The sequence below is a fragment of the Exophiala viscosa genome, assembly GCF_022695815.1.
Source record: "Exophiala viscosa unplaced genomic scaffold EDD37scaffold_2, whole genome shotgun sequence".
NCBI lineage: Eukaryota > Fungi > Ascomycota > Eurotiomycetes > Chaetothyriales > Herpotrichiellaceae > Exophiala > Exophiala viscosa.
In genome coordinates, this window is record NW_026944354.1 from 2,109,161 (window position 1) to 2,135,279 (window position 26,119).

Genomic DNA, 26,119 nt, shown 5'->3' on the forward strand with positions numbered 1-26,119 from the left:
TCCGCGCGAAAAAAGGTCCAGGCCGCATTTCGAGGAAAGGGTTGCAAGGTAAGTTACGGAGACGAGGAGTGTTCTTTACACAGATCAATCCTAATCAACCTTGAGAAGGAGCATCATCCATCTGCATTGATTGCAGACACTTGCATCTCGCGCAGTTTCTTTCGCTCGCCCTCTCACTTTCTCTGTGACCAATTCCTTGACCGGCAACAGCTGGCCTTTGCTGCGTTCCACCATCCTCTCGTTCACGACAACGAAAGACTGCAAACCCTCGCGCAAGCCTCATTCTCGACTTCTCAATCTGTGCTCCCAGTCATCTGTCACAGGCATCAAACCAGCTGAACGACGTGGGCGTCCAGATCCCTCGATCAGGCCTTGTGACGAATCTCCCTCTCCCACCTCTGAAAGGAATGCCTGCCTTCCCTTGGTGACCTATTTTACACCTTCGCTGTCATGCGTTGGCAGTCATGGCTTCCGGTCGCGCTTTGGGCCGGGAATGCCTTTGCTAGTGTTCGCGACTATCAGAAGAACGACTATTTTGCTGTCCACCTAGATCCAGCGACAATCCCGCAAGACATTGTCCATCGATTTAGTGTTCAACATGAAGGCCAAATTGGAGAATTGAGCCACCATCATACATTCTCCTGCCCAAAAGATTCGTGTCCAGATTTTGAAGATGCCCTACAAGAGTTGAAGAGACGGAAGAGGCGTAGGCGGCAAGCCATTGATTTGGATGAGCCACAAGCGTCACGGAGAGAAGTAGCTGCAAATTTGGCTGGCATACTCTGGTCGGAAAAGCAGCAGCTAAGGCATCGACATGTCAAACGAATCCCACCACCGCCAATTTCGGACATTGACACGAGGCAGGAGTCGAAGGACGACCAAGACAGCGAGGCGGAGCAGCAAGAAGCCATAGTACGTCTAAACACCATCGCAGAGACATTGGACATCAAAGACCCGATCTTCAAGGAACAATGGCATTTGTTCAATCCCATCCAATTAGGACACGACCTGAACGTGACTGGAGTGTGGCTGGAAGGAATTACAGGCAACGGCACTGTTTCTGCAGTCATTGATGACGGGCTTGATATGGACAGCAATGACCTCAAAGACAATTACTTCGCGCCCGGCTCCTTCGACTTCAATGACAAAGGTCCTAATCCACGGCCTAGGCTTTTCGACGACAAACATGGCACCCGATGCGCTGGGGAAATTGGAGCAGTCAGAAATGATGTTTGTGGCGTAGGAATGGCTTACGACAGCAAAGTCGCCGGCATTCGGATTCTTTCCAAGCCCATCACTGACGAGGATGAGGCATCGTCTATAAACTATCACTACCAGGAAAACCATATATACTCGTGTTCATGGGGTCCACCGGATGACGGCAAGACCATGGAGGCTCCTGGTTTACTCATCAAACGCGCCATGGTCAATGGAGTTCAAAGCGGAAGGAGTGGTCTCGGTTCCGTCTTCGTGTTTGCGGCCGGTAACGGAGCTGCCAGTGAGGACAACTGCAACTTTGACGGTTACACCAATAGCATCTACAGCATTACAGTCGGCGGTATTGACAGGGCTGGCAATCACCCGTATTACTCAGAGGCATGCTCTGCGCAGCTTGTCGTAACCTACAGCTCTGGCGCTCAAGATGCCATTCATACAACCGACGTCGGCGTCGATAAATGCTATACCGGCCATGGTGGTACCTCAGCCGCTGGTCCGCTTGTTGTTGGTACTGTTGCCCTCGCGCTCAGTGCTAGGCCCGATCTTACTTGGAGAGATGTTCAATATCTCTGTGTAGATACAGCGATTCCCATTCATCTGGACGATGACAGTTGGCAGGATACCACAATCGGCAAGAAATTCAGTCACACTTACGGTTATGGTAAAGTCGATGCATATCGCTTCGTGGAAGCTGCGAAGTCTTTCCAGTCGGTCAAAGCTCAAGCCTGGTATCACTCGCCGTGGCTCAATGTTCAGCATAAGATTCCCGAAGGCGATAAAGGACTTGTCGCGAGTTTCACTATCACCCAGGATATGCTGACCAAGGCCAACTTGGAAAGGCTCGAACATGTCACCGTGACAATGAACGTCGAGCATGGTCGGAGGGGAGACTTGAGTGCCGACTTGATCAGTCCAAGTGGCGTTGTCAGTCATATTGCCACAACTCGCCGCGTGGATAATGCCGCAAGTGGTTACGATGACTGGACTTTCATGTCTGTTGCACATTGGTAAGTCGTGTTGTCCGAGGTCCGTCACCCTGTCATGTATACTAATGCTCTTGCAGGGGAGAGTCTGGTACTGGAAAGTGGACCGTGATTGTCAAGGATACCAACGACAACGAATTCAATGGAACATTTATCGACTGGCGACTTAATCTGTGGGGCGAGAGTATCAATGATCAAATCCAAGCCCTACACCCACTTCCAGATGAGCATGATGACGATCATGAAACAGCATCGGCAGTGGTCAGCACGACCAGCGTAGATGCGGGAAGGCCAAGCACTTCACTGCCAGCGAAGCCAACGGACCACATTGATCGACCGACGAAACCCAAGCCTAGTGATGATACCAGTATAGATGCGTCGGCCACTGTCACCACCACATCTAGCACATCATTACCAGCTGCTACAACTACAGTATCTGGGGCATCTACAACATCCCCATCGGCATCCACAACATCCCCATCAGCACCTACAACATCCCCATCGGCATCCACAGAACCAACCCATACCTATTCTGACAGCTTTCTTCCCTCATTCTTCCCCACATTTGGTGTTTCAAAACGGACGCAGATTTGGATATATGGCTCGATTGGCTTGATGATTGTTTTCTGCGCTGGCCTTGGGACATATTTCGTGGTTCAGCGACGAAAGAGACTCAGGAACGACCCACGAGACTTGTACGAGTTCGAGATGGTCGGCGATGCAGACGATGATGAACAGCAAGGCCTCAATTCCCGAGGCGGGCGTGGCAAAGGTCGGGCTCGGCGAGGAGGAGAACTCTACGATGCATTTGCTGGCGAGAGCGAGGACGATTTATACAGCGATGAAGAGACTTATCAAGACACCCCTAGTGCTGACACAAGCACAGGGTCAAGGAGGAGCAGCCCTGAAGGAGAAAAATAGAGAAACCCTTGTTTGATTAGAGTCATAGGATGGAATCAGGCATGTCATGTCTACTACATCTCTACACTTCAGCTTTAGCGCCTGCAGCTTTTGTACAAGCAATGCATGATCTATAACCCAGATTACTTGGAAGTGAAAGAACCAAAATCATACACGTTGGGCCACAGGCCATTGTTGATAGGCGAAGGTGTTTCTGGCCAGGGGCACAACTTGGTGGATAGGTAGTGAATGACATACGGTGACTTTGAAATTACTGTGTATGCCACTTTCACGCGGGCGCGCACCCTGAGTTTGCTGCGGTAATCAAAGCTGCCATTAAGATCAATCATCACCGTCTTTGGCCACGGATGCAGTACTCGTAGCGACAAGGCAACTGCAGCATCATGAACTCTAGAACACGACATATACCATGGTGGCCGACTCCAGGTCGTCATTGAGACGTCCTTCGCTGCGAGGCTACAAATCTACCAGGTCCAGCAGTCCGCTCAATGAGAAGGCGACACCACTGCTTCCGCAACCTTTCAATCATCCAAACGTGTTGCGAACTAAACGCGTTCGAACCTCTACCAATTCCACACCGGAACATGATCTGAAGAGACGTCGCCTGTCGACCGGCAAAAAGGAGATACCACAATTACGGATACCGTTACGCAGTCGCGGCGGCGGCGTTGTACCTAAGGTTGTATCGCCAGCACCGGCTGTCACCTCCGCGTCGTTCCAATCCAAGTTTCAGGCATATACACCAAACAGTGCAAAACCGCTCGATTCACCAAGCGGTAAACCACAATATGATCAGATCAGAATTATCGAAGAACGAGCCAAAGCCTCAATTCGGGGTGGTGCTGCTTCCGCATCGCAGGAGGACAAGAGGAAATTACGGTCTAAAGATGGAGGGTCACGAGCAAAGACGGAACTCGCTCAGTATTTCCCAGACTTTGACGAAATGCTCAGTCTGAAGCCTCCAGATCCAGGTAGTGTCACCCCAGGCACACATGCTGAGTGTCACTGATATGCAGCAGAAGCGTTGACCGTCCGCACCAAAGTCGTCCTTGTCGATGACACTCCCGACATCCAGCCCAACCCACCGAGACCAGATCCTTTCGGCGTGAACAAGCCCTTGTACAAGACAGAGGTCATCCAGCTAAACCGTCGCGGTATACCCTTCGATCTCGATACCGAGGATCCTCTGAGCGAAGAATTCTACTCCAAGGTACATTCGAAAGCGGAAAGACAGGAGAAGCAGATAAAGAATGGCGACAGAGAGCGGGCACAGCATGAGAAATACCAACTGGAAAAGCTTCTGGACGACCTCCGTGGCCCGGACTGGCTGAAAACGCTGGGCATCACTGGCGTTACGGACACGGAGAAGAAGCGGTACGAACCCAAGCGCCTACTCTTCATTCGGGAGACACAGGCCTTGATCGACAAGTTCAAAAGATGGAAAGAAGAGGAGAAACGGAGAAAGCTTGAAAAAGAACAGGCACTCTTGGAAGAGGCGCAAGAAGACGACGAAAGCCACGAGACTGCCACGTCTGCGGATGAGGATGAATCTGAGGATGAGGGCAGTACAAGCAGTGCGTCGACACATGCAGCCAACTCGAGCGAGATCGATGCTCTTGCATCACAGCAGCTTATTGAAGAGGCGAAGAGTGCCAACAGACGGAGGAAGCCACCCATCGAGCCTGTAGTCGAGCAGCTCTCTCCACCAAAGCCTTTTGTTTCTTTCTTCGCCAAAAAACATCTTCGGGATGCAGCAGTATCCGGGCGGCAACGAGGGCGTAATGTCCTCGCTTTTGGTCATCCCATACCCGACCTTCTCGAGAGGGACTTCGAACTGCCGGACGATATCCTTACCGAAGAAGCGATCCGGATCAGTCAGCGTGCCCGCCGACGATCTCGGCGTGGTGATGATGAGTGAAACTGTATATCACCAGGGCATCTCATTTTTTCGAAAGTGTGTTGTACTGTATGGGATCTGGAGAAACCAGTCATATTTGATACGGGGGCCGGGTTGATAAGCGCAGGAGTCCATACGGCATTCTCTGTGGGATTTGGTTTGAATGAAGAATGGGTGATTGTTTGAACCTTGAGAAGGCCCCCATGCCTCGTGAAAGGCTAGCGAGGCATTTATTCAGCTAAAAATCTTACATGAACGATAGGGTTATCGACTTCTTTCCGCTCATCTTGTCAAATCAGAAGTCATATATTGCCGCACCTGGCTTGGGAAATCCTTGGAGCTACAGTCCAGTAATATAACTCTCGACCACAATGGGTGGCCTTGCCCGTCCAGGTCACTTTTGGCCCCGCGTTGTATCAGTATCAACCTCACGAGACCAATTCCGAAGGACCAAAGATGATGGTGGATCAAACACTGGGCGTCCTAAATTTGGGGTCTAAAGCCTCAGCCGCACTGCCGTGCCACCATCCACGCCCACCACGTTCCAACATCGCCAGCAACATCTTCTACCCCGTACCTGCCCGCTTGATGGACGGACTAATAGAAATGGTTATACGAGGCTCCATGAGGCTGACGGCCTGTTCGCCTGTGGACCCTTGCATTACTACAAGTACTACAAGGCGCCTTCGGGCGCCTTCGCCTATCCGATCTTCTTGCGATCCTGCTGAACAACCAACCACCTAGACGGGCATGAGGACAAGTACACCCAATACGAGTGTTTACTGGTGACATTCGACACTCCTTGGAACAGTCATTCTTTGCGCCTTGGATACAGCAGCTGTACTTTCCTCCATATTTCATATCTTCCCTGTCGATCGTTAGACCTTAGTGGAAGACACTCATTCCTCGGCCCACAACCTACCTGTGCATACCGGCCGACACACAGTATAGCACAGATCTGAGAATCTTGATTTCGGTATATATGGGGAAAGTACTGGGTCGTGCATGCGCTCTCACAGCCGTATGCTTTGCCCACTTCTCCGCTGGCTACGCGGTGACAGCAGGTCCGGCAGCTCTCGAGCCTCGTGCTACTCAATCTTCGACAAATACCGCTTGCGCCTTAGCCTCTAGCGCATCGAGCTCCTACCTAGTGGCCCAAACCCAAGCGACGCAAGCCAAGATACCAGCAGATCTTGCCTATGAATGCCTCAAGTCGGTGCCGAACTTTCAGGAGCCTGCACTTCGCCTTCTCAACGCGCTGCGAACTTACCTCGAATTCCAGAGTGACAAAGTGTACTTGCAGGAACCCCCGTCAGGGTATCTTTTCCCTCCGGTGGAGCTTGATGCAGAGCTTGATACCATACAGGCCAAAGTTGAAAGCCGGCAGTATAAAAGCGAATATGACATGCAAATCGATATAACATCATTACTTATCTCCGCCAAAGATGGTCATCTCTACTGGTTCGGCGATCTAATGGGTGCTTTTACGTTCGTCCGACATGTCGAACTTGGCTTAGCCGCTGTGTCGGTCGACGGCGTTGAGCAGCCACAGGTCTATATGGCAGGTATGGAAGCACTCCTCGCTATGAAGTTTAACATTGACAGGTGACAGATGATCTGGTGTTGGTCGACTCTGCGGCACTACAATTGCGTCCTGTGACGGGTTACACCCCGTCACCTGTTACGAGTATTGACGGGGAAGACGTCGTTTCCTTTCTGCTGGTGCAGTCTTTGATAGGCATGTCCCAGGATCCGGATGCACTATGGAATCAGGATTTCTTCCAGCTAGGCAATCAGAACACCAATAATTTCCAGTATCCTTACTATTATCCCGGACCTACAACGAATCTCACATTTGCTAATGGGACGACACGACAATTTTCCAACTTCGCAACCGTCAATCTTCCACTTGATAGCGTTAAGACGGGCGACGAAGCATATGCCGTCTTCTGCTCTGGGGCTCTGGATGCTTCGGGGAGCTCTACAACGACTGCGAGCGCCGCAGCTTCAACAACGGCTGCCGCGACAACAACCCAAGAAGCGCCGAGCTCGCCTACTGTGCCCCTATTCCCATATCCTGTGATCAAACATAGCCTCAACTCGGTTGCGGGGTATTACCTCAACGGAACTGGGCTCACAGATGTGGCCGTCCTACAGATTCAGGGTTTCGAGGCACCACAAGGCAGTCCCGATGATCTTACATATGCCCAGGAATTCCAGGCGGTGGTGCAAAAGTTCCTGAATGCGGCTGTGAAGTCTGGGAAGAGCAAGCTAATCATAGATTTGCAGGGGAATGGGGGTGAGTGATGCTCATGCGGGCTGTTCTTGACCGGGATCACTGACATTGCTGCGCAGGTGGCGACATCGATTTGGGTACCGACCTCTTCGCCCAGCTGTTCCCCTCTATCCCACCGAACTCAAAGTCGAACCTGCGAGATCATCTAGGTTTTTGGATACTCGGAAATGTTGCTTCGTCCAATGTTACAGCAGATCGAAAGACTTCAGATGAGGACGAAGAGGTATTTACGGAGGTGGCATATTCGCCGATGGCCTATCAGGGAGTTGTCACTGACGACTTTCGAAATTTCCCTAATTTCCAATCTTATTATGGGAACAACGAGTTGTATGGCGGTAATTTTTCGGCCTTTTTCCAGAACAATTACACCGACATCAGCTCTTCTGACTTCGATGGGGAAGGTATCATAATCACAGGCACAAATAACCGCACGGAATTCCGTCAACCCTTCGCTGCTCAGGATATTGTGGTGCTCTATGATGGGTACTGCGCCAGTACCTGCACGGTCGTTTCCGAGTATCTCAAAAGTGCTGGTGTACAATTCATCGCTGTTGGCGGTCGACCACAAACCGGCCCCATGCAAGCGGTCGGTGGCATCAAGGGATCGCAGGTCTTTGATTATGCTTCCAGGTTTTACGAGTGGGTGAGCCTCTTTCAGAGCCCAGAAAACGATCTCATGCATCTTGCGAGTGGAACGATCTGGGAGAACTTCACGTTCGAACCTCTATTGCGAGCGTCTGCTGGTGGCGTCAATGGACGCAATCATTTTCGGCTGGGTGACGAGACCAATACACCCCTTCAGTATGTGTACGAAGCGGCCGATTGCCGACTTTGGTGGACTCATGAAATGCTGTATGATCCGACTTTCCTCTGGGCGCGGGTGGCAACGGTGGCTTTCCAGCAGCGGATAGGAACACAGTTCAATTCGCCGTACTGTGTTCAAGGCAGCACGGGACATCCTACCAGTATCTCTGGAGGCTGGAAGAACGGCACGTTGGGCCCCCAGAGCGTTCCGGAAAATGCAACTGCGACGGTTGGTGGATGGAACCTGACTGGGAAGTCGCTTGGTTCTGGATCTGGCTCGAAGGGACCTGCAGGAGATGGCAACATCAAGTTGAAGACCGATGAAGTGAAGCAAAGCTCGACTGATGACTCCGCGTCGGCCACGTTGAAGCAATTCTGCTCGAGCTACACTGAGGACAAGTGGCTGATCAAACTCATCTGTAAAGCCGTGGGATCATGAAGACTGAGCATGAGGATGGCGAAGAGTCATGTTCTTTAGCAAGCGAGCATTGCTGGCATCTTACCAATTGGATCATCTTACTATATTCTGGAGAATTTGTTGACGAATAGGCGCGTTCAAACAGCTCGACGCGATATTTCAGCTGGTCGGTGGAAGGCCCACGAAGGCCTCATCGGAGTCGGCCGACATTGGACCACGTGCGATAGGTGCAGGCTCCGCGCTGGTGAAGTACAGAGTCGTATCGTGAATATCCAGTAATCACCGCCGCATTGATAGCCTGACTCATCACTTTGCTTCTTGGGAGCTTGAAAGCTATCATGTCATGGATAGATGTCTGAAGTAATCAACACAAAAAGCTCAAAAGTCACCCTTGATAGTGCCAAGAACTTTTCTTCGAGTCACCGCCAACCGCGTTTCCGTACCACTGGCATGTGCACGTCAAACTATTCACAGACTGGCAACCTCCTCGACTTCATCACTCGACTACCTTGAAAACAACTGTTAGAGTATCGTTAACCCACTACTAGACCTTCATCAAAGCAACAACTTTCCGGTCTTGAGATCTCAGGTGCCTCATCGGCTCATAAGCTTTGAGACGTCTTTCGAGAGTCTTGGGCTAGGTGCATCCGGCCAGCCACAGCCGCCCAGCAGTCGGCGATGGATAGCCGCAGTTCTGCGTTACCACACGCCATGGCACCCGACTCGGACGAAGAGGATGATGTTTACGATTGGAAGTCCCGCGTATCAGGAATGCAGGAGGACCCACGAAGCCAAAAGAATGCGTCCGCTCAACCACCAGACGACGATGAGGACCAACAATCTCACACTCCAGAGAGTGACGGAGCCGCCGATTCATCCGACGAGCTTCAGGAGGACGATACTGTTCCGCATCCATTTTACCATTACGCCACCGAAAAGCGTGACACCTATGTGGATGCCAAACTCATTTACCAGCGCCATCGAATGGACACCCAATCTGAAAAGGACATGGGCAGCCCTCTGTTGCTTGGCAAGTCGTACACGATGCCTTCCACTCTGGATGATCACGCACCTTTAGATCGCACGGCATCAAGACAGTCACGCCAAAGCCAGCGTGGCACAGGTCCAAGCGGCACGCAGTTGCACTTCTCCAAGGAATCTTTGCCTAGTCTGCAAACCCAGACCAGCAATCTTCATGATGTACGGCCTGACCCGACCTTGGTGGCCGATGCCGCCGCTCGGAACCACAAGCATCACCCAGGTCTTCCACACGAGTTCAAAGACTCCCTTCTCGCCAACGAAGGTATGCATGGAGCTGGCGCAGGCATAGGCCTTGGCTCTGGTCCTGGAGGGATGGCATCAAACGAAGACAGTATTGTCAGTGAAGTGCAAGCGATTTGCGACAAAATCAAATTATTGCTAGATCTGAGGCAACAATATCTCAAAGCATCACTCCAATGTCCAGGCCAGAACCCGAGAGACGATGAGAACTGGGAGATATATCCCCCACCACCGAATCCAGTGTGGACAGAGCAGAAATCCAGGCCGCCGCCTCAAGACTATATCGCTCCTAATAGCACTTCGAGCAGTCTTTATATGGCAGATGCAAGAGCACATGGCGACGGGAATCAGGGTGATGCTCCTGGTGCATGGCCAACCTCTGCAGGCCACGCTGAATCCGAGAGAGGCCCGCCTTCGCCTACGACTTCGAAGCATCCCAGAAAGGCCGGACATTCGATTGGTGAAGATTTCGATCTCAGCGAATGTTACATTCCTGGACGCGCGAATGAGAATCTGCGTTTCGCAGTGGACGCCGGTAGTGTCTTCCAAGTTTACGATAATCAAGATCGTCCCATTGCTGCGGTCCCGTCCCTACGAGACTATTACGTGGCGCTTGACACGATTCTTGACATTGCTTCTGACGGACCAGCCAAAAGCTTTGCATACCGCCGCCTGCAGTACCTTGAAGGGCGGTACAATCTGTACACGTTGCTGAATGAATACCAGGAAGTGGCAGACACGAAGAAGGTGCCTCATCGTGACTTCTACAACGTTCGCAAAGTGGACACGCACGTTCACCACTCGGCCTGTATGAACCAGAAGCATCTACTGCGCTTCATAAAGAGCAAGATGAAGAAGTGTCCGGATGAAGTGGTGATTGACCGAGATGGAAAGCAATTGACCCTGCGGGAGGTGTTTGAGAGTATTCATCTTACCGCGTACGATCTCAGCATCGACACCCTTGATATGCACGCTCATACCGACTCGTTTCATCGCTTCGACAAGTTCAACCTGAAATACAACCCCATCGGACAATCCAGGCTCAGGGAGATTTTCCTGAAGACGGACAATTTCATCAAGGGCCGGTACCTTGCGGAAATCACTCGTGAAGTCATTTCCGACCTGGAGTCAAGCAAGTACCAAATGGTAAGATCGATTGCTATGCTGGTATTCGAAATGATACTGACCCCTTTGGCAGGTCGAATGGCGAATTAGCATTTACGGACGCAGTGCAAGCGAGTGGGATACGCTTGCGGCCTGGGTTGTCGACAACAAGCTACTCTCTCACAATGTGCGGTGGCTCATCCAGATTCCTCGGCTGTACGCCCTATACAAGTCGGTCAAGACCATTGAGAACTTTGAGCAGCTGTTGAAGAACATTTTCCAGCCTCTTTTCGAGGTCACGCAAGACCCTTCCAGCAACCCGAAGCTGCACGTCTTTCTGCAGAGAGTGATTGGCTTCGATAGTGTCGATGACGAGAGCAAGGTGGAAAGACGGCTGTACCGTAAGTACCCGGTGGCCAGGGAGTGGGACACCAAGCAGAACCCACCGTACGGGTACTGGATCTACTATCTTTATGCCAACATGACCTCCCTCAACGCGTGGCGGAAGAGACGAGGGTTCAACACATTCATTATGCGACCGCACTGTGGAGAAGCTGGAGATACCGACCATCTGGCTGCAGCTTTTCTGTGCTGCCACAGTATCAGCCATGGCATCGTCCTCCGCAAGGTCCCACTTCTGCAGTACGTCTTCTACTTGGAGCAGATTGGGATTGCCATGTCCCCTTTGAGCAACAACGCGCTGTTCTTGACATACGACCGCAACCCGTTCATCAGTTATTTCAAGAAGGGACTGAATGTGTCGCTCTCGACCGACGATCCGCTGCAGTTTGCTTTTACCAAGGAGCCACTGATCGAGGAGTACTCGGTGGCAGCACAAATCTACAAGTTGAGCGCTGTAGAGATGTGCGAATTGGCAAAGCATTCGGTCGACCAGTCTGGATTTGAGCTGACTTTGAAGCAGCGCTGGCTTGGAAAGTACTGTTATCTGCCCGGCGTCTTGGGCAATGACGTGGCCAAAAGCAACGTGCCGGATGTGAGGGAGGCATTCAGGCACGAGACGCTCAAAGCGGAACATGCATTCATCGCCAAGTACACCGAAGACTACACGCATTTCGACCGATGCACGCCGGACTTACCAGATCCTACGGACTCTAGTACGCCCATTGACGAAATCTACAAGGGGTTGGAGTCGCCGCGACAGTTTTATGCGACGACGGTGGCCGACTCGATTCCACCAGCGCAGCAAGCGCGAATGCCTGGGCAGTCCAGGTCTACTGCTGCGAACACGGGTAATACTTCACCCAACCGGCCCCGGACGATGTCGTCGAACGCACTGTACCCCACACAAACGAACCCGGATTCACACATTTCGGGGCAGGAGCCTCGCGCTTTCCCCGGACTCGTGCATCAGCGCGAGAGGAGACGCAGTCTGCGGGTCAGCCTGAGCAATTCGGACATGGGGTTGGCGGGAATGAGTTCGAGTCTGCAGTTGGAACCCGGGCTAGCAAAGATAAACCTGCGAGAGGACGCTGAGATGGCTGAGATGGAAGAGTCCGAGTGAGGTGACTGGCTCCGGTGTTGCTGCAAGTATCATTTTGATATGAATATCTCGTTTGACCTGATTCGCCAAAGGGCGTCTGACGGATATAGACTTGGGTCGTGACATGCAGTGGACCTTGACGATTCGGGTGAATGCGGAAGCAGTCACAAAGCCCAATATGCAGATGATCGCCTGAAGAGTCAAAAGCAAGTCTGGGGAAATATCTGTTATCATCCTTTTGTGGTCATCGGGTTATTCAGCCCGATAGTGGCTGATGAGTAAGAGCGAGTATATACTCGTAATGGGCGGTTGAGAAGGATTTCCCCTTGTTGGATGGGAAATGGAGTGTTGAAATGCAAGTGATCCCTGATCATCGCCTGGGCCAGTCCAATGATATAACACATTTCTCAATATGCATGAAGTCCACTGTGTACAGTGATTTGGACCTTGTGCTACGTGGTCGTTGAGATGGAGACGTGCAATGAGACGGTCTCGATTGAGTAACGTATCTCGAATTGCACGGCGGCTTGCAGGGCCTATGCTTTCTTTTATCTTTCTGATCATCAGATAGTGGAACGACGGTGAAGTGTAAAATCAAAGTCTCGACCGTTGGTTGTGCGGTGGATACAGTGCTGTGTTGGTGGCGGTGGTCCATACTCTAATCAATAGAGTAATAGTCTGCTCCGGAGTCTGGGTGGCAGTGGGTGCGCGTTGGTGCTATAGGCCTCCGGTTGACCGCTGATTTGGGGATCTCGGGGCATAGGACGCGACGAATCGGCCATTAAACGTCATAGCCCTGTAATCTGGTAATCTCTACCCGCACCACCACCACCTGCAACAAAGACTCAGCTTGCACCGGTTGTGGCTTTTGGAGGGACCAGGTACAACTACAGTAACACTATCTCTAATGTATCTCTCTGGAAGAAAGACCCTTTTTCCCATGCGCATTTTCAGACCCCTGGTTTATCCTACACATTTGCTATCATTTCCATTCGCTTGTTGATCCAAACAAATCCTCTCCTCTCTCATCATTTTACTATGCACGAGACCTGACATTGGAAACTCGCCGTCCACACATCAAAATCCCACGTCCTTCACACACCTGACACCCTTCAAACTCCCGCGCGTCCGTAACAAAGGGTCCCGTCTACACACCTGCATCCTACAATTTCTCCCTCGTCCGCCACGATCAACTCACCTCTAAACCTATACAACTCTCCGTATACACCCGACAGCACAATCCTGTGGACGACTCTTCTCCGCACATTCAATCTGCCTGACGTGCTTTCATGGTCATCCATGCTCGCGTGCTTGCAGTCAGGCATTATCGTCCTGTCCAAGGAGAGCATGGGCTAAATGCACACCCATCCCACCGACTTTGATCATGTCCCCTTCCCCGCCTCCAACCCGGCGGTTCCAACCTGAACCTCTCGAGACCACGATCAGAATTTCGAGGCGCGCCAACGGCTCGGCCAAGTCCCCCTCCTCGAGTCCCGGACCAGATAAGCTACGGGCCTCAAATCCAGATACCATGCCTCCCCAGACAAAACCCCGCAGATTTCTCCCCGAGCCAGTGGAGGAAACTGTCCGGAGGTCTGGGAAGCACAACGTTGAGCATGTAGAAGACCCCATGGACATTGATGGGCCCACTGGATCCTCGAGTCAAGATTCTCAATGCTCCCACTTCGACGATCCTACACTGCCTGGCGCCCCAAACAGCAGACCCTTGGCCACAAGAAGACGCTTTGTACCTGAGCCGGTAGAGACTACCATACACAGTTCAAGAAGAAAGTTCGTCCCTGAACCCATCGAAACAAGTACGCGGACGAGCAAGGACAAGGAGAAGCCTCAAGACGAAGCATCCTCCAAACCTCGCCGGAGATTTGCCCCAGAGCCTGTTGAGACCTCCACAAGAAGTAACAGGGACAAGAAGTCGGAGGACGCAGAAAACACTCGTCCTCGTCGAAAATTCGCTCCAGAAGCTATCGAAACCACATCCACCTCAAGGAGAAGACGTGACACGGATTCGGACGACCCCGGTGAAGAACCTCCAACTGCTGGCTCAATTGGCTCAAGCAGGTCCTCGTCAGGACCGCGCAAGTGGCAGCCGGAGCTGTTAGAAACCGCCAAAGGTTCCTACCGACGCGTACATCCCCCATCTCCCAAGGAATCTAAAGAGTCCCCTCCAAGCCGGCCCCCACCGGCACCCTTATTGAAAATGGATGTGGTTGACGTGGAACCCAAGGTTGAAGAGTCGCGCTTTTCTGCTGCTGCTCTGGCTCGCAGGAATCCCGAAGCACAGCGCCAGCATTCGTTCCAGGTGCCAGATCTGCCTATGATAGAGTCAACGACGGAAGAAGATGAGTCAGACGAAACTCCATCGCTAAGTGACTCTCCGTCTTCAACAGAGGCAGAACATCTCAGAAAAGACACCAATCGGACTCCTGCTGCACAAGACAGCTATACCGAGTATGTACTTCGGTTGGCCGCTGATACAGTGACCGAGAAAGAGTTACAAGAACAGGCCATGGCTGCCTATATCAACGAACGGCCACATGAGCCCGTGGATCATTTCGCCATAGAGGAGGACGAAGATGGGCCGCTTCCTGTGCCGATGTTCCATGGTGAGAAGGGTACCGATGCCCGCACTTTCCGACGATCCTCGGCCGCAGAATTGACCTTGGAGCTCGAGGGTATGCGGAAACACCATGAACGACTGGAGAAGGGAAAACAAAAAGTGAAATCAGACACCGTTGGGGCCAGCCGATTCAGCGCCGCGGCTCTGACAACACGGCATAAGCTAGAAGCCCAGTCAACTAAGAAGCCAAAGAAACCTAGGGCTCTCGATGAAGAGACTGAACTTGCAAAGATGATGGCTGCTGCTACCCCACCAATGCTGGGGAAAGACCTCACGTTCCCTTACACGATATCGCCCAAGATGACACGGTGCGATCCTGACCAGCCACCACGACCGCGTAACGCCGAGGATAGTCACGCTGAAGTTTGTCCAGGTAGCCCACATCTCTGGATTTCTGACACAAGACCCAACTTAGACACAGGTGCAGGTCTGTGGATGGGTATGTGTCAGGGTGCAATGTGGCAACCTTCGAGTGCGCAGAACGGGTTGCGCAGTGGACTTCAAACACCCGCCCCACAGACTCCGGCACGAGAAATGCACAATCCCTTCGAGGCCATGTTCTCGGGGAATTCGTCGACGCCGGGTCGAGGGACACTGACCCCTGCGATTCGACGACGGCCAGCGTCGGGAATATCCTTTCTTCCTCTAACACCGCCTCGCAGTCAAGACGGGGACGACTTCACCAACACGATTGATAGGAAATTGCAGCTGGAGAAGAAAATCGAGGAAGAATTCCCACCAGGCGTCATCACGCAGATCTACAACTATTTGAGTCTTGGATACCCTAGTCTTGCACATATGTTTGATGAGGAGTTGAGCAAGATCAGCAGGGTACCTCTGGAGGAATTGCGGAAGGATGACTACCTTGTCGATGCCAAGGGTTATGTCGGCGCTCCTGAGGGTGACGGCGCTGAAGAACGTGAAGTCATCGGTGGCAAGTGCAAACGCTGGGAGGCTCTGAGGTTATATGTGCATGAATGGGCTCGGCAGAGTCCGAATTTTGCGGATGATCGTCGGCGTGCTGCTCTTGGGGCAAACGAAGATTGGGGAGCGAGAGCAAGGAAGGGTAGTTGGGGTCAGTAATCCCTCGCCCTCTTATTTTACAGCCTACGGTTTACATGCTGGCCGGCCATCGCACTTCAGTTTTGTTCTCGCCTGCCGGTTTTGTATACAGGTTTGGGATCCACTGAGGTTTGTGTTGATGGGTCTCCTCGACGAGGGACTCTACCTTTTACAGAGAGCGCATTATGATTGTTTTTCGTGAGGAAGAGACATTTGAGAACGACGAGGATGCGTCCTTGGTCTCGTGCCTGATTCTGCCTCCATTATGAGAAGGCAGGAGAGCTGGTGTATAACCGTACATACTTCATCTTATGATGACTACCTACTGTTGTTCAAACGTTTCCAGGACCATGCACTCGAATCACTGTGTCTATTTTGCTTGAGTGATGAAGGCCGGGGGCTCTTCCGGCGCGAGACCAGATAGGTTGATGGTCCATGGACAGAAGGGCATTCGAGCAACGAAGTTCTGTGAGGGTGTGATTACCATGGAGGCCTTCCCGTTGCTATTGCTGTTGCCGTTGCTGTTGCCATGCCAAGAAGCAGCATCGACTTTATCGTCACATATATTTTAAAGACTGCGATTTCTGCCAACTTACAATGAAGCCAGAGTGCCGCTGAAGTGGCTCGATGATGGCTGAGTGGTTATAGCCTGGATTCAGACAATGACTGCACCCTTCCCCAACCCTCCCCTAAATATAGGGTGCAGTCACTGTCTGATCCAGCCCCTAGATTCACCAGGGTTCGTTCCTCCCCATTACTCCTTCGACGTGAAAAACCAGTTCGGCTGGTTTCACTTACCTACAACCTCTCTGATCACCGGATCTTGGAGCTTGTGGGCAAAGTTTTTGCCTTTTTTTACTCTGGCGCCAGCAGGCAGCACTTCAAGATCGGTCTTTCTGGAGCGGTAGAGCCGTCGGTGAATTCCTTCTCCGGAAAGAATGAGCCTCGAATCCTTCTCGTCGGTTCACTGGTTCGTGACAAGGCAAGTGCTGCCCGGCTTGAGTTGCAAGGCAGACGGTTGCACAAATGGGGAATGAGAGGTCTGGAACCTGCAAAGAATCTTCCAGCGGACTGAAACAGATTGGACCGGGCCAGGTGGTCATGCTCGCGCTCCCAGGCAGACTGTCAGTTTGTGGTCTGCTATGGTAGGGGAGATGAAAAGTCAGCCTTACCAAGAGGAAGAGGCAGTGCCCTCCCCCGACCACACTCAGCGGAACAAGGATCTATACATCCTTGCAAAGGGTCAGTCGCTGGTCTGCTCCGTTCAGCAATTCTCCAGCTAGTACTGGGTCAGGACATGGAGACGGGTCACAGGAGTCCTATGACCATGACATCCGCCCGTCGCTGTTGAATCCCAGTCAACGCCGGCGTCCGGCGAGGAAAGGACGTTTCCAATGACGAGTAGGGTAGAATACCGCCGAGCTTGTTCAGGCGTCCCAGCAGACCATTCGAGATATCCTCCGTCTTCTGGGGTACTGCGCTCGTACGTCGTAACTCGTGTGGGCAATCTCACCGCGCCGGTCCGTTTCTTGGGGCAGGGGTTGCGGTCAACTGAGAGCAGGGATACTGATGATGACTAAGGGCTCATTTGCACGGGTGATGACCGCTGGGTAATGGCAGAGCCTCACAAGCGATGTGTAGGTGTATTGAACTGTGGCTGGGTGGCTTGATCCTGTGCGTGCGTGGAACGATGCTGCTAATGTCGACGACGTTCAGTCACGGATTCGCGATGTTGGACTCGGAACAGTCAACTTGCAAGCCCAGTCAGGCAACGACTTTTCTGGCCAAACGAGCTGGCTAATGGCGTTCTCACTACTTCAAGTTCTTCTCCAGAAGGTCTCCAGCCCTCCATCCTTACAGCTCATCATGTCGTATTTGCATCTTGTCCACCGTGTCCTTCACATCTGGCGGCCAGTACATTTGCGGACCGCCACCTCCCCAGTTTGTCGAAGGCAGATCCTTTCTCTTCTCCCAGATTGCAGACGAAGGTAAGCGCTCTTTCAAGCTCTCACTGACCTCATCCACCTTGTCCATGATTCTCATCAGATTCCCACCCAAGACTCCACGCATCTCCTCCGTCGTCCAGCCTCTGGAAAGAAGTTCTGCGACCTTGACCTGTATTAGCCGGCACCAACGACGGGAACGGAAAAGAGTCTTCCTTACCAGATTCGGGTATTTGCTAGCATCCTCCAGACCTTCGACAGTCGCGTACATACCATCATAGTCGGACGCTATACCGACACGATTCCTCCCGATCTTATTGGCGATGTACTCGATGTGGTCCGCCACATGTGAGACGTTGGATCCCTCACCAGCGATGAACAGTGGGAAGAAAACCGATTGTATAACGGCGTCTTTCTGTCCTGGACCATCACCGATCATGTCGAGCACATCATCGGGAACATTGCGTGGGTGATCCCACAGAGCCCGAGCACCAGCGTGCGTCCAGACCACCGGAGCCTCAGACAGCGCGATAGCCTGCCTCATAGTCTCGGGCGTCGTGTGCGAAAGGTCCACCATGATACCGACACGGTTAAGTTCTTTGACAAGTTCCTTGCCCAGCTCCGACAATCCATTACCTTCGTGGACATCGTTCAGCGGCGTTCCCGACCCAACGCTTGACGCGAACGCGCTGTGACAGGTATGCGTCAACGTCAGATATCGTACTCCCAATTGTGCGAAGATGCGAAGTGCGCCGAGGGAATTGCCCAGCAGATGCGTTCCTTCCATGCCGATCAATGATGCGATTTTACCCGAGCTGAAAGCCGTCATGATCTCGGTCGATGTCCTGGCGTACTGGAGATCATCTGAATGCAAGGCGATCATGTTCTGGATAATGTCGAGCATCTCCAGCGAGTCGCGTAGGTGGTTGGTCGGCGTGTTGAAGTCGGCACCGGGATCTTCGCCCGTCACATCGTAGCAAGGGGCCCAGACTGTCCAGAATGCTCCGCCTAGTCGACCTTCTCGCATGCGCGGGATGTCGACGTGCCCTGGGTAAGAGCCGTTGAGCTGGGGAAGTGCGTCTAGTGGTCGGCGATCTGTGTTCGATGCGTCAATACTCGGAGATTTCCTGGCTTGGTATGAATAGGGAGTATCATACTCAGACTTCTGATGATCTGCGGCAGATCGATGTGCGTGTCCAGCAGCGGACTTTCCTCCATCAATTTGATCGCTTGGTCGAGGAAACCATTGTCGTAGGCATCCCCAATGCATCGTACTAAGGGAGTCAGGCCTGTGAAGAGGGTGAGTAGTAAGGTAGCGAAATGCATCTTGATCACCCTCGGAGTAGTGTATAGCTGAGTTTGATAAGTCGATGGTCGATAGACCTGTGAATATCAAGATATCGCCCCAAGTCACAGTAGTGTTAGTCTCGAGAAAGTCACTTCTACTGTTCAACTCAACTCTGAGAAGATAGAAGGATGTTGATGTGTAACTATCTCAGTCTGCTCAGGAGTCAACTGCACGCCGCGACCCGTGGGTGATCGCGCTCATCTCCTTCGGACCAGTCTTCGCTCCATTCGTGTCCGAAGACGGATTGGAAATACCCAAGTCCACTATCATGAAGATCTTCATACTACAATTGGGCATGATCGGAAGAGCCCCGGGCCGCGGCACGGTATCTATTCTGTGCCTACCTCCACCAAGATAGACTTGTGAAAACACCTTCGCATTGACAGAGGCCTTGATAGACGAAATTGTTTACCTAAGTAGTGTTTCACCGTATCATTCTGCTACTGCGGATCATTCACAAGGCTTATTCAGCATCCTCTTTGGGCAATGCGGGCATTATCTTCGCCCCAGAATTCAGGCGACCTACACACAGAAAACCATCAGGCTGTGCCGTGCAGGCTTTCGATAAAGAATGTAACTTCACCAGCACAGCCACGCAGCCACAGCTGTCAATGTTTCTAGCTGCTACAGCAAGTGTGGCAGATTTCGCTTCCCCAGCTCCAGAACGCCAATCATACTGCGTCAGTAGCATTTTCGGCCCCTTCCTCATACCGTCCTTCCGGGGATGAAGACCAAAGAAGAGGCTGAAGAGCAACTATTGAGACATTTCGCCCGGTGGGCACGCACAAACGGCGTGACCTCCAAGGTACCCCGGCATAGCTGACATAGTTCGTGAGGTTTGTCTCGAGGTGACAGCCACACGGCGCCAAACTGACCGTGCGGTCGAACGTCCAGACAAACGAAACGGCGGCCATGGCTATGGGGGCACAAACACGGTAGGCTCCGGATCCCTATGAACCATGACATCCAAACGAACAAACCGGCGTTAGTTCTGCGGTTCAATCAGGACCACAGAAAGCCCACGCATCGCGTACTCTTACCCAGACACTAACGCAGCCTTACCACGATCTTTGGACCCGCCATGGGCCAAAATCACCACCACCTTCGCTGCCTTCCTGTCATCATGCGAACCAGAGTCCAAAGTTCCAAAGATTTTGCCTAGGATACGGTCACGATTATGCAACGATCCATCATGAGATTCTTTTCCACAGCCCTGCATGAAATGCAAGGGGCATCTCAATTCTCTTCCTGGCGTTGACGACCAAAGCCCCAATCAAGGACCGCCTGGTACTCGTGACCAGCCTCACGATCCACTGTGTCGGTGAATCTGTACTTCAACCTGTTTGTTGCTCTGCATTGGGCCCCGACGAATGACCTGGTCTCCATTTCCGCCGTACAGAGCAATTACTTGTGGCAAGCATCTTCGAACGAATTTGAGCGCACTCAACATGTGTGCAAACACAGGGCCGTGCCTGTACTGAGTCCCGATATATTCTCGAGGGGTGACCTCGAGATGTCCCGACCAAGAGTCATATAGCGAGACACCATCCGCCAGGCATCCGCCAAGCACAGTCCATCACGCAGACACAAGACACCTTTGACCAAGATCTTGACGTCCACATTCGTATCCTTATAACTGTCGGTTGTCAAACGACATCGTTCCCAACATCAACTTCCTGCTCCTCGACAGTCCTCAGAAATCTTGCTCCGAAAGCATAACGCCGTTACCTCGTTCCATATCCCAGGGACGAAGAGCACACTCGGAGTTGCTTGACGCATCTTTGAAGTCATCCTCCTCTTTCATCCTGTGAATGTCTGATCGCCGACGCCGCCACAGCTACGACAACTATATATACGACGAATCGCGAGATCCCATCGTGATTGAGAGAGAGCCCCAGGTGCGTAGCAGAGACCGCATCATCCATCGACCTCCACAAAAACTGACGCTCGGTTCGAAGTTGTACAACCTCTTCAAGATCCGGAGGAAGAAAGTTTCAATCATTGAAGAAACGCCTGTGAGAAGTCGACATAAGGAAAGACATATTCGCGTATTGTCACCATCACCTTCGCCATCTCCACCGCCGCCTAGAGAGCCGTACCACGTCATGGCGGACAGACTTTTCGTTCCACTACCGCCTGAAATGCCGCCTAAACGTCGTGACGACGAGGTGACCATCAAGTACGTGAAGGTGAAAAAACCTAAGGACCGCCACCCCCTCGATCCACACGACGTACATCAACATCCGGTTGTCGTCACGAATGGCCATCATCGACATGACAGGGAGCACGAGCGTGATCGAGCATTCCGTCCGGACCACGACATCCGAGACGACTTGATTCGCCGCGAACGACGCGAGCGGCGCGAGGCCGAAGAGAGATTAGAACGCGAACGACAGCGGAGGCATGATGCCGAGAGGGTGGCGGCCCGGGCTCAGGCTGAAGCGGAACTCCTGCAGGAAAGACGCTATGGTGCAATCGAGAGGGAGCCGAGGGACCGAGAGCGAAGACGAGACAGGGATCGGGACATGGCCCAGGTGATCCTGCGTGAACCGAGGGAGGTTGTGGTCGTCCCCAATTCACCACCAACGGCGCTGGATAGGGCCAGACATGATTTCCGTCGTACTCGGGAAAGAGATGAGTATGAGGAGCAGTTGAGAGGACGGCCCCAAAGGGCCATCATGTTCAAGGATGATGTGCGTGTGTGGAGAGTGGGGAGCAGGAGCAGGAGCAGGGAGAGGCCACGTGGGAGATGATGACTGAGAAGAAGAAGGGTGAGGGTGTCGAGGTCGGGTGTTGACGTATGGATAGGAAGGCTCGTGTCATGCTGGAGAGGAAGGGGCAAGCCGTCTTATGTCATGGATGCTTCGGGAAGGAGGATCATGCTTGAGAGTGATGTTGGGGGTTGGGGAAAGGGGCGCGTCCGTTCGGGCAAGGGCGTTCGGTGTTGAAGGGTCGCGTCTTCTTGGACCTAGTAGTCATGTACACTGGCTTCGTGCCGCGCGAAGGATGGCCTGGGACTTTGGGAAAGGGCAGAGGGCGTTCAGGAGTGGGGTTACTACGGCACATCGGGACTTGCCGCAAAGTTGGGGAAAGGGTTGGCAGGATTGGAAGGAACAATGGCGTAACGGCGTTAAGGGCATCCGTATTTATGTATATCTGATATTCTGGGTCTTCGTGGCCTGGTACATACCGTAGGTGAGACTGTTAAGTCACAAATTGTCTATGCAACGGGGTTGAAGCATGTCATGCTGCCTCCTTCTGTGCTGCACTGGTCAGCTTTCTCTTAGGATGCATCGGTGTCGCGATGCATGTCGGGCGCCCTTGAGTGCTTCGTACATGCAGTAGTGCACGGTCTTCTCAAGCGGGCGGACTGTCCTGAGCTTCGAAGGTCTCGAGCGGTGTAGCACGATCGACACTTGATTTTCGTGAATCCAAACGTGGTCGAAGTCCAATTTGGGCGCCTTGGCTGTGTTCCCCTACATTTTTCCAAGAACGGGGCTGTGTCTTGACCGAGATGCGCCTTCATACATTTTGGTCCATGCACATCATAATTCGTCATTGCCGTTGTCGCGTTTAGTCCTCCTTCAGTAGCGAAGGTCTGTCGATGTTTTCGACACTCAGTGAACGATTGGCCGAGGCAAGACACCCTCCTCATCATGCAGGATGGTCCCACGATTCTTCTGATACTCTCTCAATGTTCCAGTCCCCTCCACGGTCTCCTGTACAGTAATCGCATCAAAGACATCGACCTTAGTGCTGGCGAAATCTCTCGCACTCACTCCTCGTTCAAAGAGCAGATCTAGCTCAGCGAACGTGCGGCCTGCCGGTTCGGGCACGCGGAAATAAGTGTAGATGATACAAAAGAAGCAAATGCCCGCCCAGAAGAAGCCGGCGTAGTTGCCCCAATTCCACTCTCCCGGATTGAGCATGTAGGGCGTCAATACCGAGCAGATGATACCGACGATGTTGTAACAATTGCGGCCGAGCACGACGGTCTTGATTTGTAGGCGACGTGTGGAAAGTTCGGCAACGAGAGAGTAACAGACCGTTCCGACGGAGAGCTGGTAGCACATTGCCCAGACCAACATGATTGACCCGGTAGCCAGAGAGGCTTCTTTCTTGTGAGCTTCCGGGACCAATCCAAGGAAGCCAAGGATCAGGAGCATCGAGAATAGACCACACAGCCCGTATATATAGAGAGCACGCCGGCCAATTCCGCATGTCATCAGAAACCAAGCGCCGAATACGCCGACCATGTTGATGCCGTATTGGCCCAATGCAAAGTCATACGCTTTGGCTGGGTCCAGGCCGGCTTGTTCGAGGAAATAAGTCGAGTATCCAGAGAACGAATTGCCAGATAGATTTTGGATGGCCCATACCATGCAGACAATCTCAGTGCGGCGAAGATCCGTGCCTTTGAAGCAATCGAGGTACGAGGCACCCGTGGTGATTTTCTCCTCGAGTGCTGTCGTATGCACCATCATGGCGATTGTCTCATCGGCGTCAAAGTCTGTCTCGCGGTTGAGCGAGGTCAGGCGCAGGAGGGATCTTTTCGCGTCGTCGAGCCGGCCCCTTCGGACTAGCCACCATGGCGACTCCGGGGCGAAGAAGATGCCAATGAGGAGCGGAACTGGCCACATCCATTGAAGGGCATATGGGATGCGGTATGACCACTGATCGTTTCTGGGTAGCATGGATTTGATGACGCCGATACCAATGACTTGGCCTAGACCCCAGCAAAAGTTGACGTATGTGGTCAGATAGCCTCTGAGAGCAACTGGACAAACTTCACTGGCGTAGGTGATGGTCAAAGTCTGGAAAATTCCCCACGGGATACCACAAAGAATCTCGGCGACTTGAATGGCAACCAAGCTCTGCGCAGTGAAGAAAACTGCCGTATAGACCACGATCAACAGCAAGCACGTCATGACGGTGTATCGGTATCCGAAGCGTTCGGAGACGTAACCATTGATGAAGAGACCAATAATCTCACCCACATTTGCACCATTGCTGAGTCCGGATTGCCATCGCGCAGGGATTTGCCAGCTACCATCGGAGAGCTGTTCGCCGTATTTTCTCTGGAACTGGGGAAACGCGTCTGTATCGGTCAGTGAGCGCCAGCAAAGAGTTGCGAATTATCAGGCAGACATACAAAAGTTGCTTAGTAAACAAACATCGTAGCCTTCCATACAGATACAGGTCGAGATGAGGATACTCCACGCGACTGCCTTGGGATACAGCTTGATGCCCTGCCACAAGCTCATCTTGTGCTCCTTTTCGGTGGCCCTGGAGGCATTGAGGACCATGTCGTCCATGACCCTATCGTGAGGGAGGCGATCCTTCTCCGGGAAATGGAGTGGGTTTGCCATTGGACCCGTGGAAGACTGACCACTGTGGGCTTCGACCTCCTTTTCAGCCATGATGGTGAAAACACCTTGCTCTGGCACGACTATCTCCAATGAGAAGGATCCGGGGTGTCCAGTCCGAGAGGTTCTACAACGGTGGTTGTTGTGTACAGAACCCGGTAATAACCTTCAGGGACGTGCTCCAGCTCTGATTGTTGATTTGCGTGCAAGGGCCACCAGTATATTAATGTTATTTTCCGATACTGCGACGCGTATGATTGTTGAAAGCAATAAAAGTCCCCTCGCGTGGTCGTCTGACCAGTGCTCTTATGCTTTTACAACAATGGCCTTTGCGGGGATCCCCAGAGTGAGTGTAAAAGAGGAAACCGGGGTATGGCCTGATCTAACTCTGACAGATAATGAGTGTAACCAAGAGTCGGTAGAGGATATGCCGAATTAGATGTAAAGAAAGAGAAGAAGGGATTGAAGACTGCAGTGATTTTGATGTCACGCGGACTTGGGCTTTACCGACCTGCATCTCCACTTGTTCCTGGGAGGCTGCGGGAAGTTTGTAGTCATAGAAATTGCTCCAGTAGAGATTTCCGATTTCTCTGACTTTCCGCCATTGACTCCATCCATCATCAATGTGAGAGGTTGGAATTGAGTCGCCATCCCCAGTCGTGCCAGTCTAGGTTTAAACCGTTAAATGTTAGTTGCCTTGTCGACGCGCGTGATCCTGAGGTAGTATCGGGGCAATCTTGATTAGCATCAATAAGGGTATGGTCCTTTTCCATGTGCACTGAACTCCATTTCCTACCACGTTGTCGCGAAGTGATGGCTTTGGAAAGAGGTCATCTGATAAATGACTGCTTTGGGAGGGGTTTATCCGGGTCCAGATTGCCGATGTTGTCCTTGTGCGACGTGAGGGTGAAGATTTCATTTGTCTCTTCCGGCCGCTTCCATTTGGCTGTTCAGGGCCCGCCGTGTTTCTGCAGGCCCTCAGGTCAACTATAGTGCGGAACTCGAGATCTGCCAGAAGCGTGCAGAAGTGAGATAAATATACACATGGCAATTGGCGGAAGAGCGTTAAGACTACTGGCATTTTAAGCAATTGGTTCTTGGCGCATCGATACGGAGGCGTGCACCATTTGTAGTGTCCAGCAGAAATTTAAAAAGACTAGTCTTTCAAAACACGCAGGCTTTTCTGCCGTAGCCCCTATTAGGAGTGCCTATATCTTGTTACCTATACTTCCTTACCGAAGCGTCTATAATAGTTAGCTCAGGCTTATAATATAGCTACTAGCTCCTGAAAATACTTGGCTTTACTCCGATAACGCCTATACTTAGTTACCTATACTAT

General features: G+C 52.2%; 8 protein-coding genes across 8 annotated transcripts; 6 read left to right on the top strand and 2 right to left on the bottom strand.

The window, feature by feature from the left end:
• The first annotated feature begins 319 nt into the window (after window positions 1–319).
• Window positions 320–3,153, top strand: EDD37DRAFT_259178 (peptidase S8/S53 domain-containing protein). Its single transcript, XM_062810790.1, has 2 exons — window positions 320–2,225; window positions 2,282–3,153. The coding sequence occupies exons 1-2, from the start codon at window positions 451–453 to the stop codon at window positions 3,120–3,122; spliced, it is 2,616 nt and encodes an 871-aa protein (XP_062673236.1). The 5' UTR covers window positions 320–450; the 3' UTR covers window positions 3,123–3,153.
• Window positions 3,154–3,406: 253 nt separating this feature from the next.
• EDD37DRAFT_259216 (something about silencing, SAS, complex subunit 4-domain-containing protein) lies at window positions 3,407–5,258 on the top strand. Its single transcript, XM_062810792.1, has 2 exons — window positions 3,407–4,093; window positions 4,142–5,258. Exons 1-2 carry the CDS (start codon window positions 3,532–3,534, stop codon window positions 5,038–5,040), a joined length of 1,461 nt encoding a protein of 486 aa, XP_062673237.1. The 5' UTR covers window positions 3,407–3,531; the 3' UTR covers window positions 5,041–5,258.
• Window positions 5,259–6,001: 743 nt separating this feature from the next.
• Window positions 6,002–8,558, top strand: EDD37DRAFT_647033 (uncharacterized protein; the record flags this gene model as incomplete). Its single annotated transcript, XM_062817811.1, has 3 exons — window positions 6,002–6,584; window positions 6,632–7,318; window positions 7,375–8,558. 3 exons carry the CDS (start codon window positions 6,002–6,004, stop codon window positions 8,556–8,558), a joined length of 2,454 nt encoding a protein of 817 aa, XP_062673238.1.
• Window positions 8,559–9,133: 575 nt separating this feature from the next.
• EDD37DRAFT_259223 (AMP deaminase) lies at window positions 9,134–12,560 on the top strand. Its single transcript, XM_062810793.1, has 2 exons — window positions 9,134–10,964; window positions 11,017–12,560. Exons 1-2 carry the CDS (start codon window positions 9,216–9,218, stop codon window positions 12,442–12,444), a joined length of 3,177 nt encoding a protein of 1,058 aa, XP_062673239.1. The 5' UTR covers window positions 9,134–9,215; the 3' UTR covers window positions 12,445–12,560.
• Window positions 12,561–13,954: 1,394 nt separating this feature from the next.
• EDD37DRAFT_560543 (uncharacterized protein) lies at window positions 13,955–16,144 on the top strand (the record flags this gene model as incomplete). Its single annotated transcript, XM_062813850.1, has 1 exon — window positions 13,955–16,144. One exon carries the CDS (start codon window positions 13,955–13,957, stop codon window positions 16,142–16,144), a length of 2,190 nt encoding a protein of 729 aa, XP_062673240.1.
• A 1,696-nt stretch (window positions 16,145–17,840) lies between these two features.
• On the bottom strand, window positions 17,841–19,537 carry EDD37DRAFT_259393 (membrane dipeptidase). Its single transcript, XM_062810794.1, has 3 exons — window positions 19,224–19,537; window positions 18,287–19,161; window positions 17,841–18,232 (listed from the first exon to the last, which is right to left on the bottom strand). Exons 1-3 carry the CDS (start codon window positions 19,390–19,392, stop codon window positions 17,978–17,980), a joined length of 1,299 nt encoding a protein of 432 aa, XP_062673241.1. The 5' UTR covers window positions 19,393–19,537; the 3' UTR covers window positions 17,841–17,977.
• A 1,688-nt stretch (window positions 19,538–21,225) lies between these two features.
• EDD37DRAFT_647037 (uncharacterized protein) lies at window positions 21,226–22,167 on the top strand (the record flags this gene model as incomplete). Its single annotated transcript, XM_062817812.1, has 1 exon — window positions 21,226–22,167. The coding sequence occupies one exon, from the start codon at window positions 21,226–21,228 to the stop codon at window positions 22,165–22,167; it is 942 nt and encodes a 313-aa protein (XP_062673242.1).
• Window positions 22,168–22,755: 588 nt separating this feature from the next.
• EDD37DRAFT_259404 (MFS transporter) lies at window positions 22,756–25,151 on the bottom strand. The gene is made up of 2 exons (XM_062810795.1): window positions 24,567–25,151; window positions 22,756–24,512 (listed from the first exon to the last, which is right to left on the bottom strand). The coding sequence occupies exons 1-2, from the start codon at window positions 24,832–24,834 to the stop codon at window positions 23,032–23,034; spliced, it is 1,749 nt and encodes a 582-aa protein (XP_062673243.1). The 5' UTR covers window positions 24,835–25,151; the 3' UTR covers window positions 22,756–23,031.
• Between the last annotated feature and the right edge of the window lie 968 nt (window positions 25,152–26,119).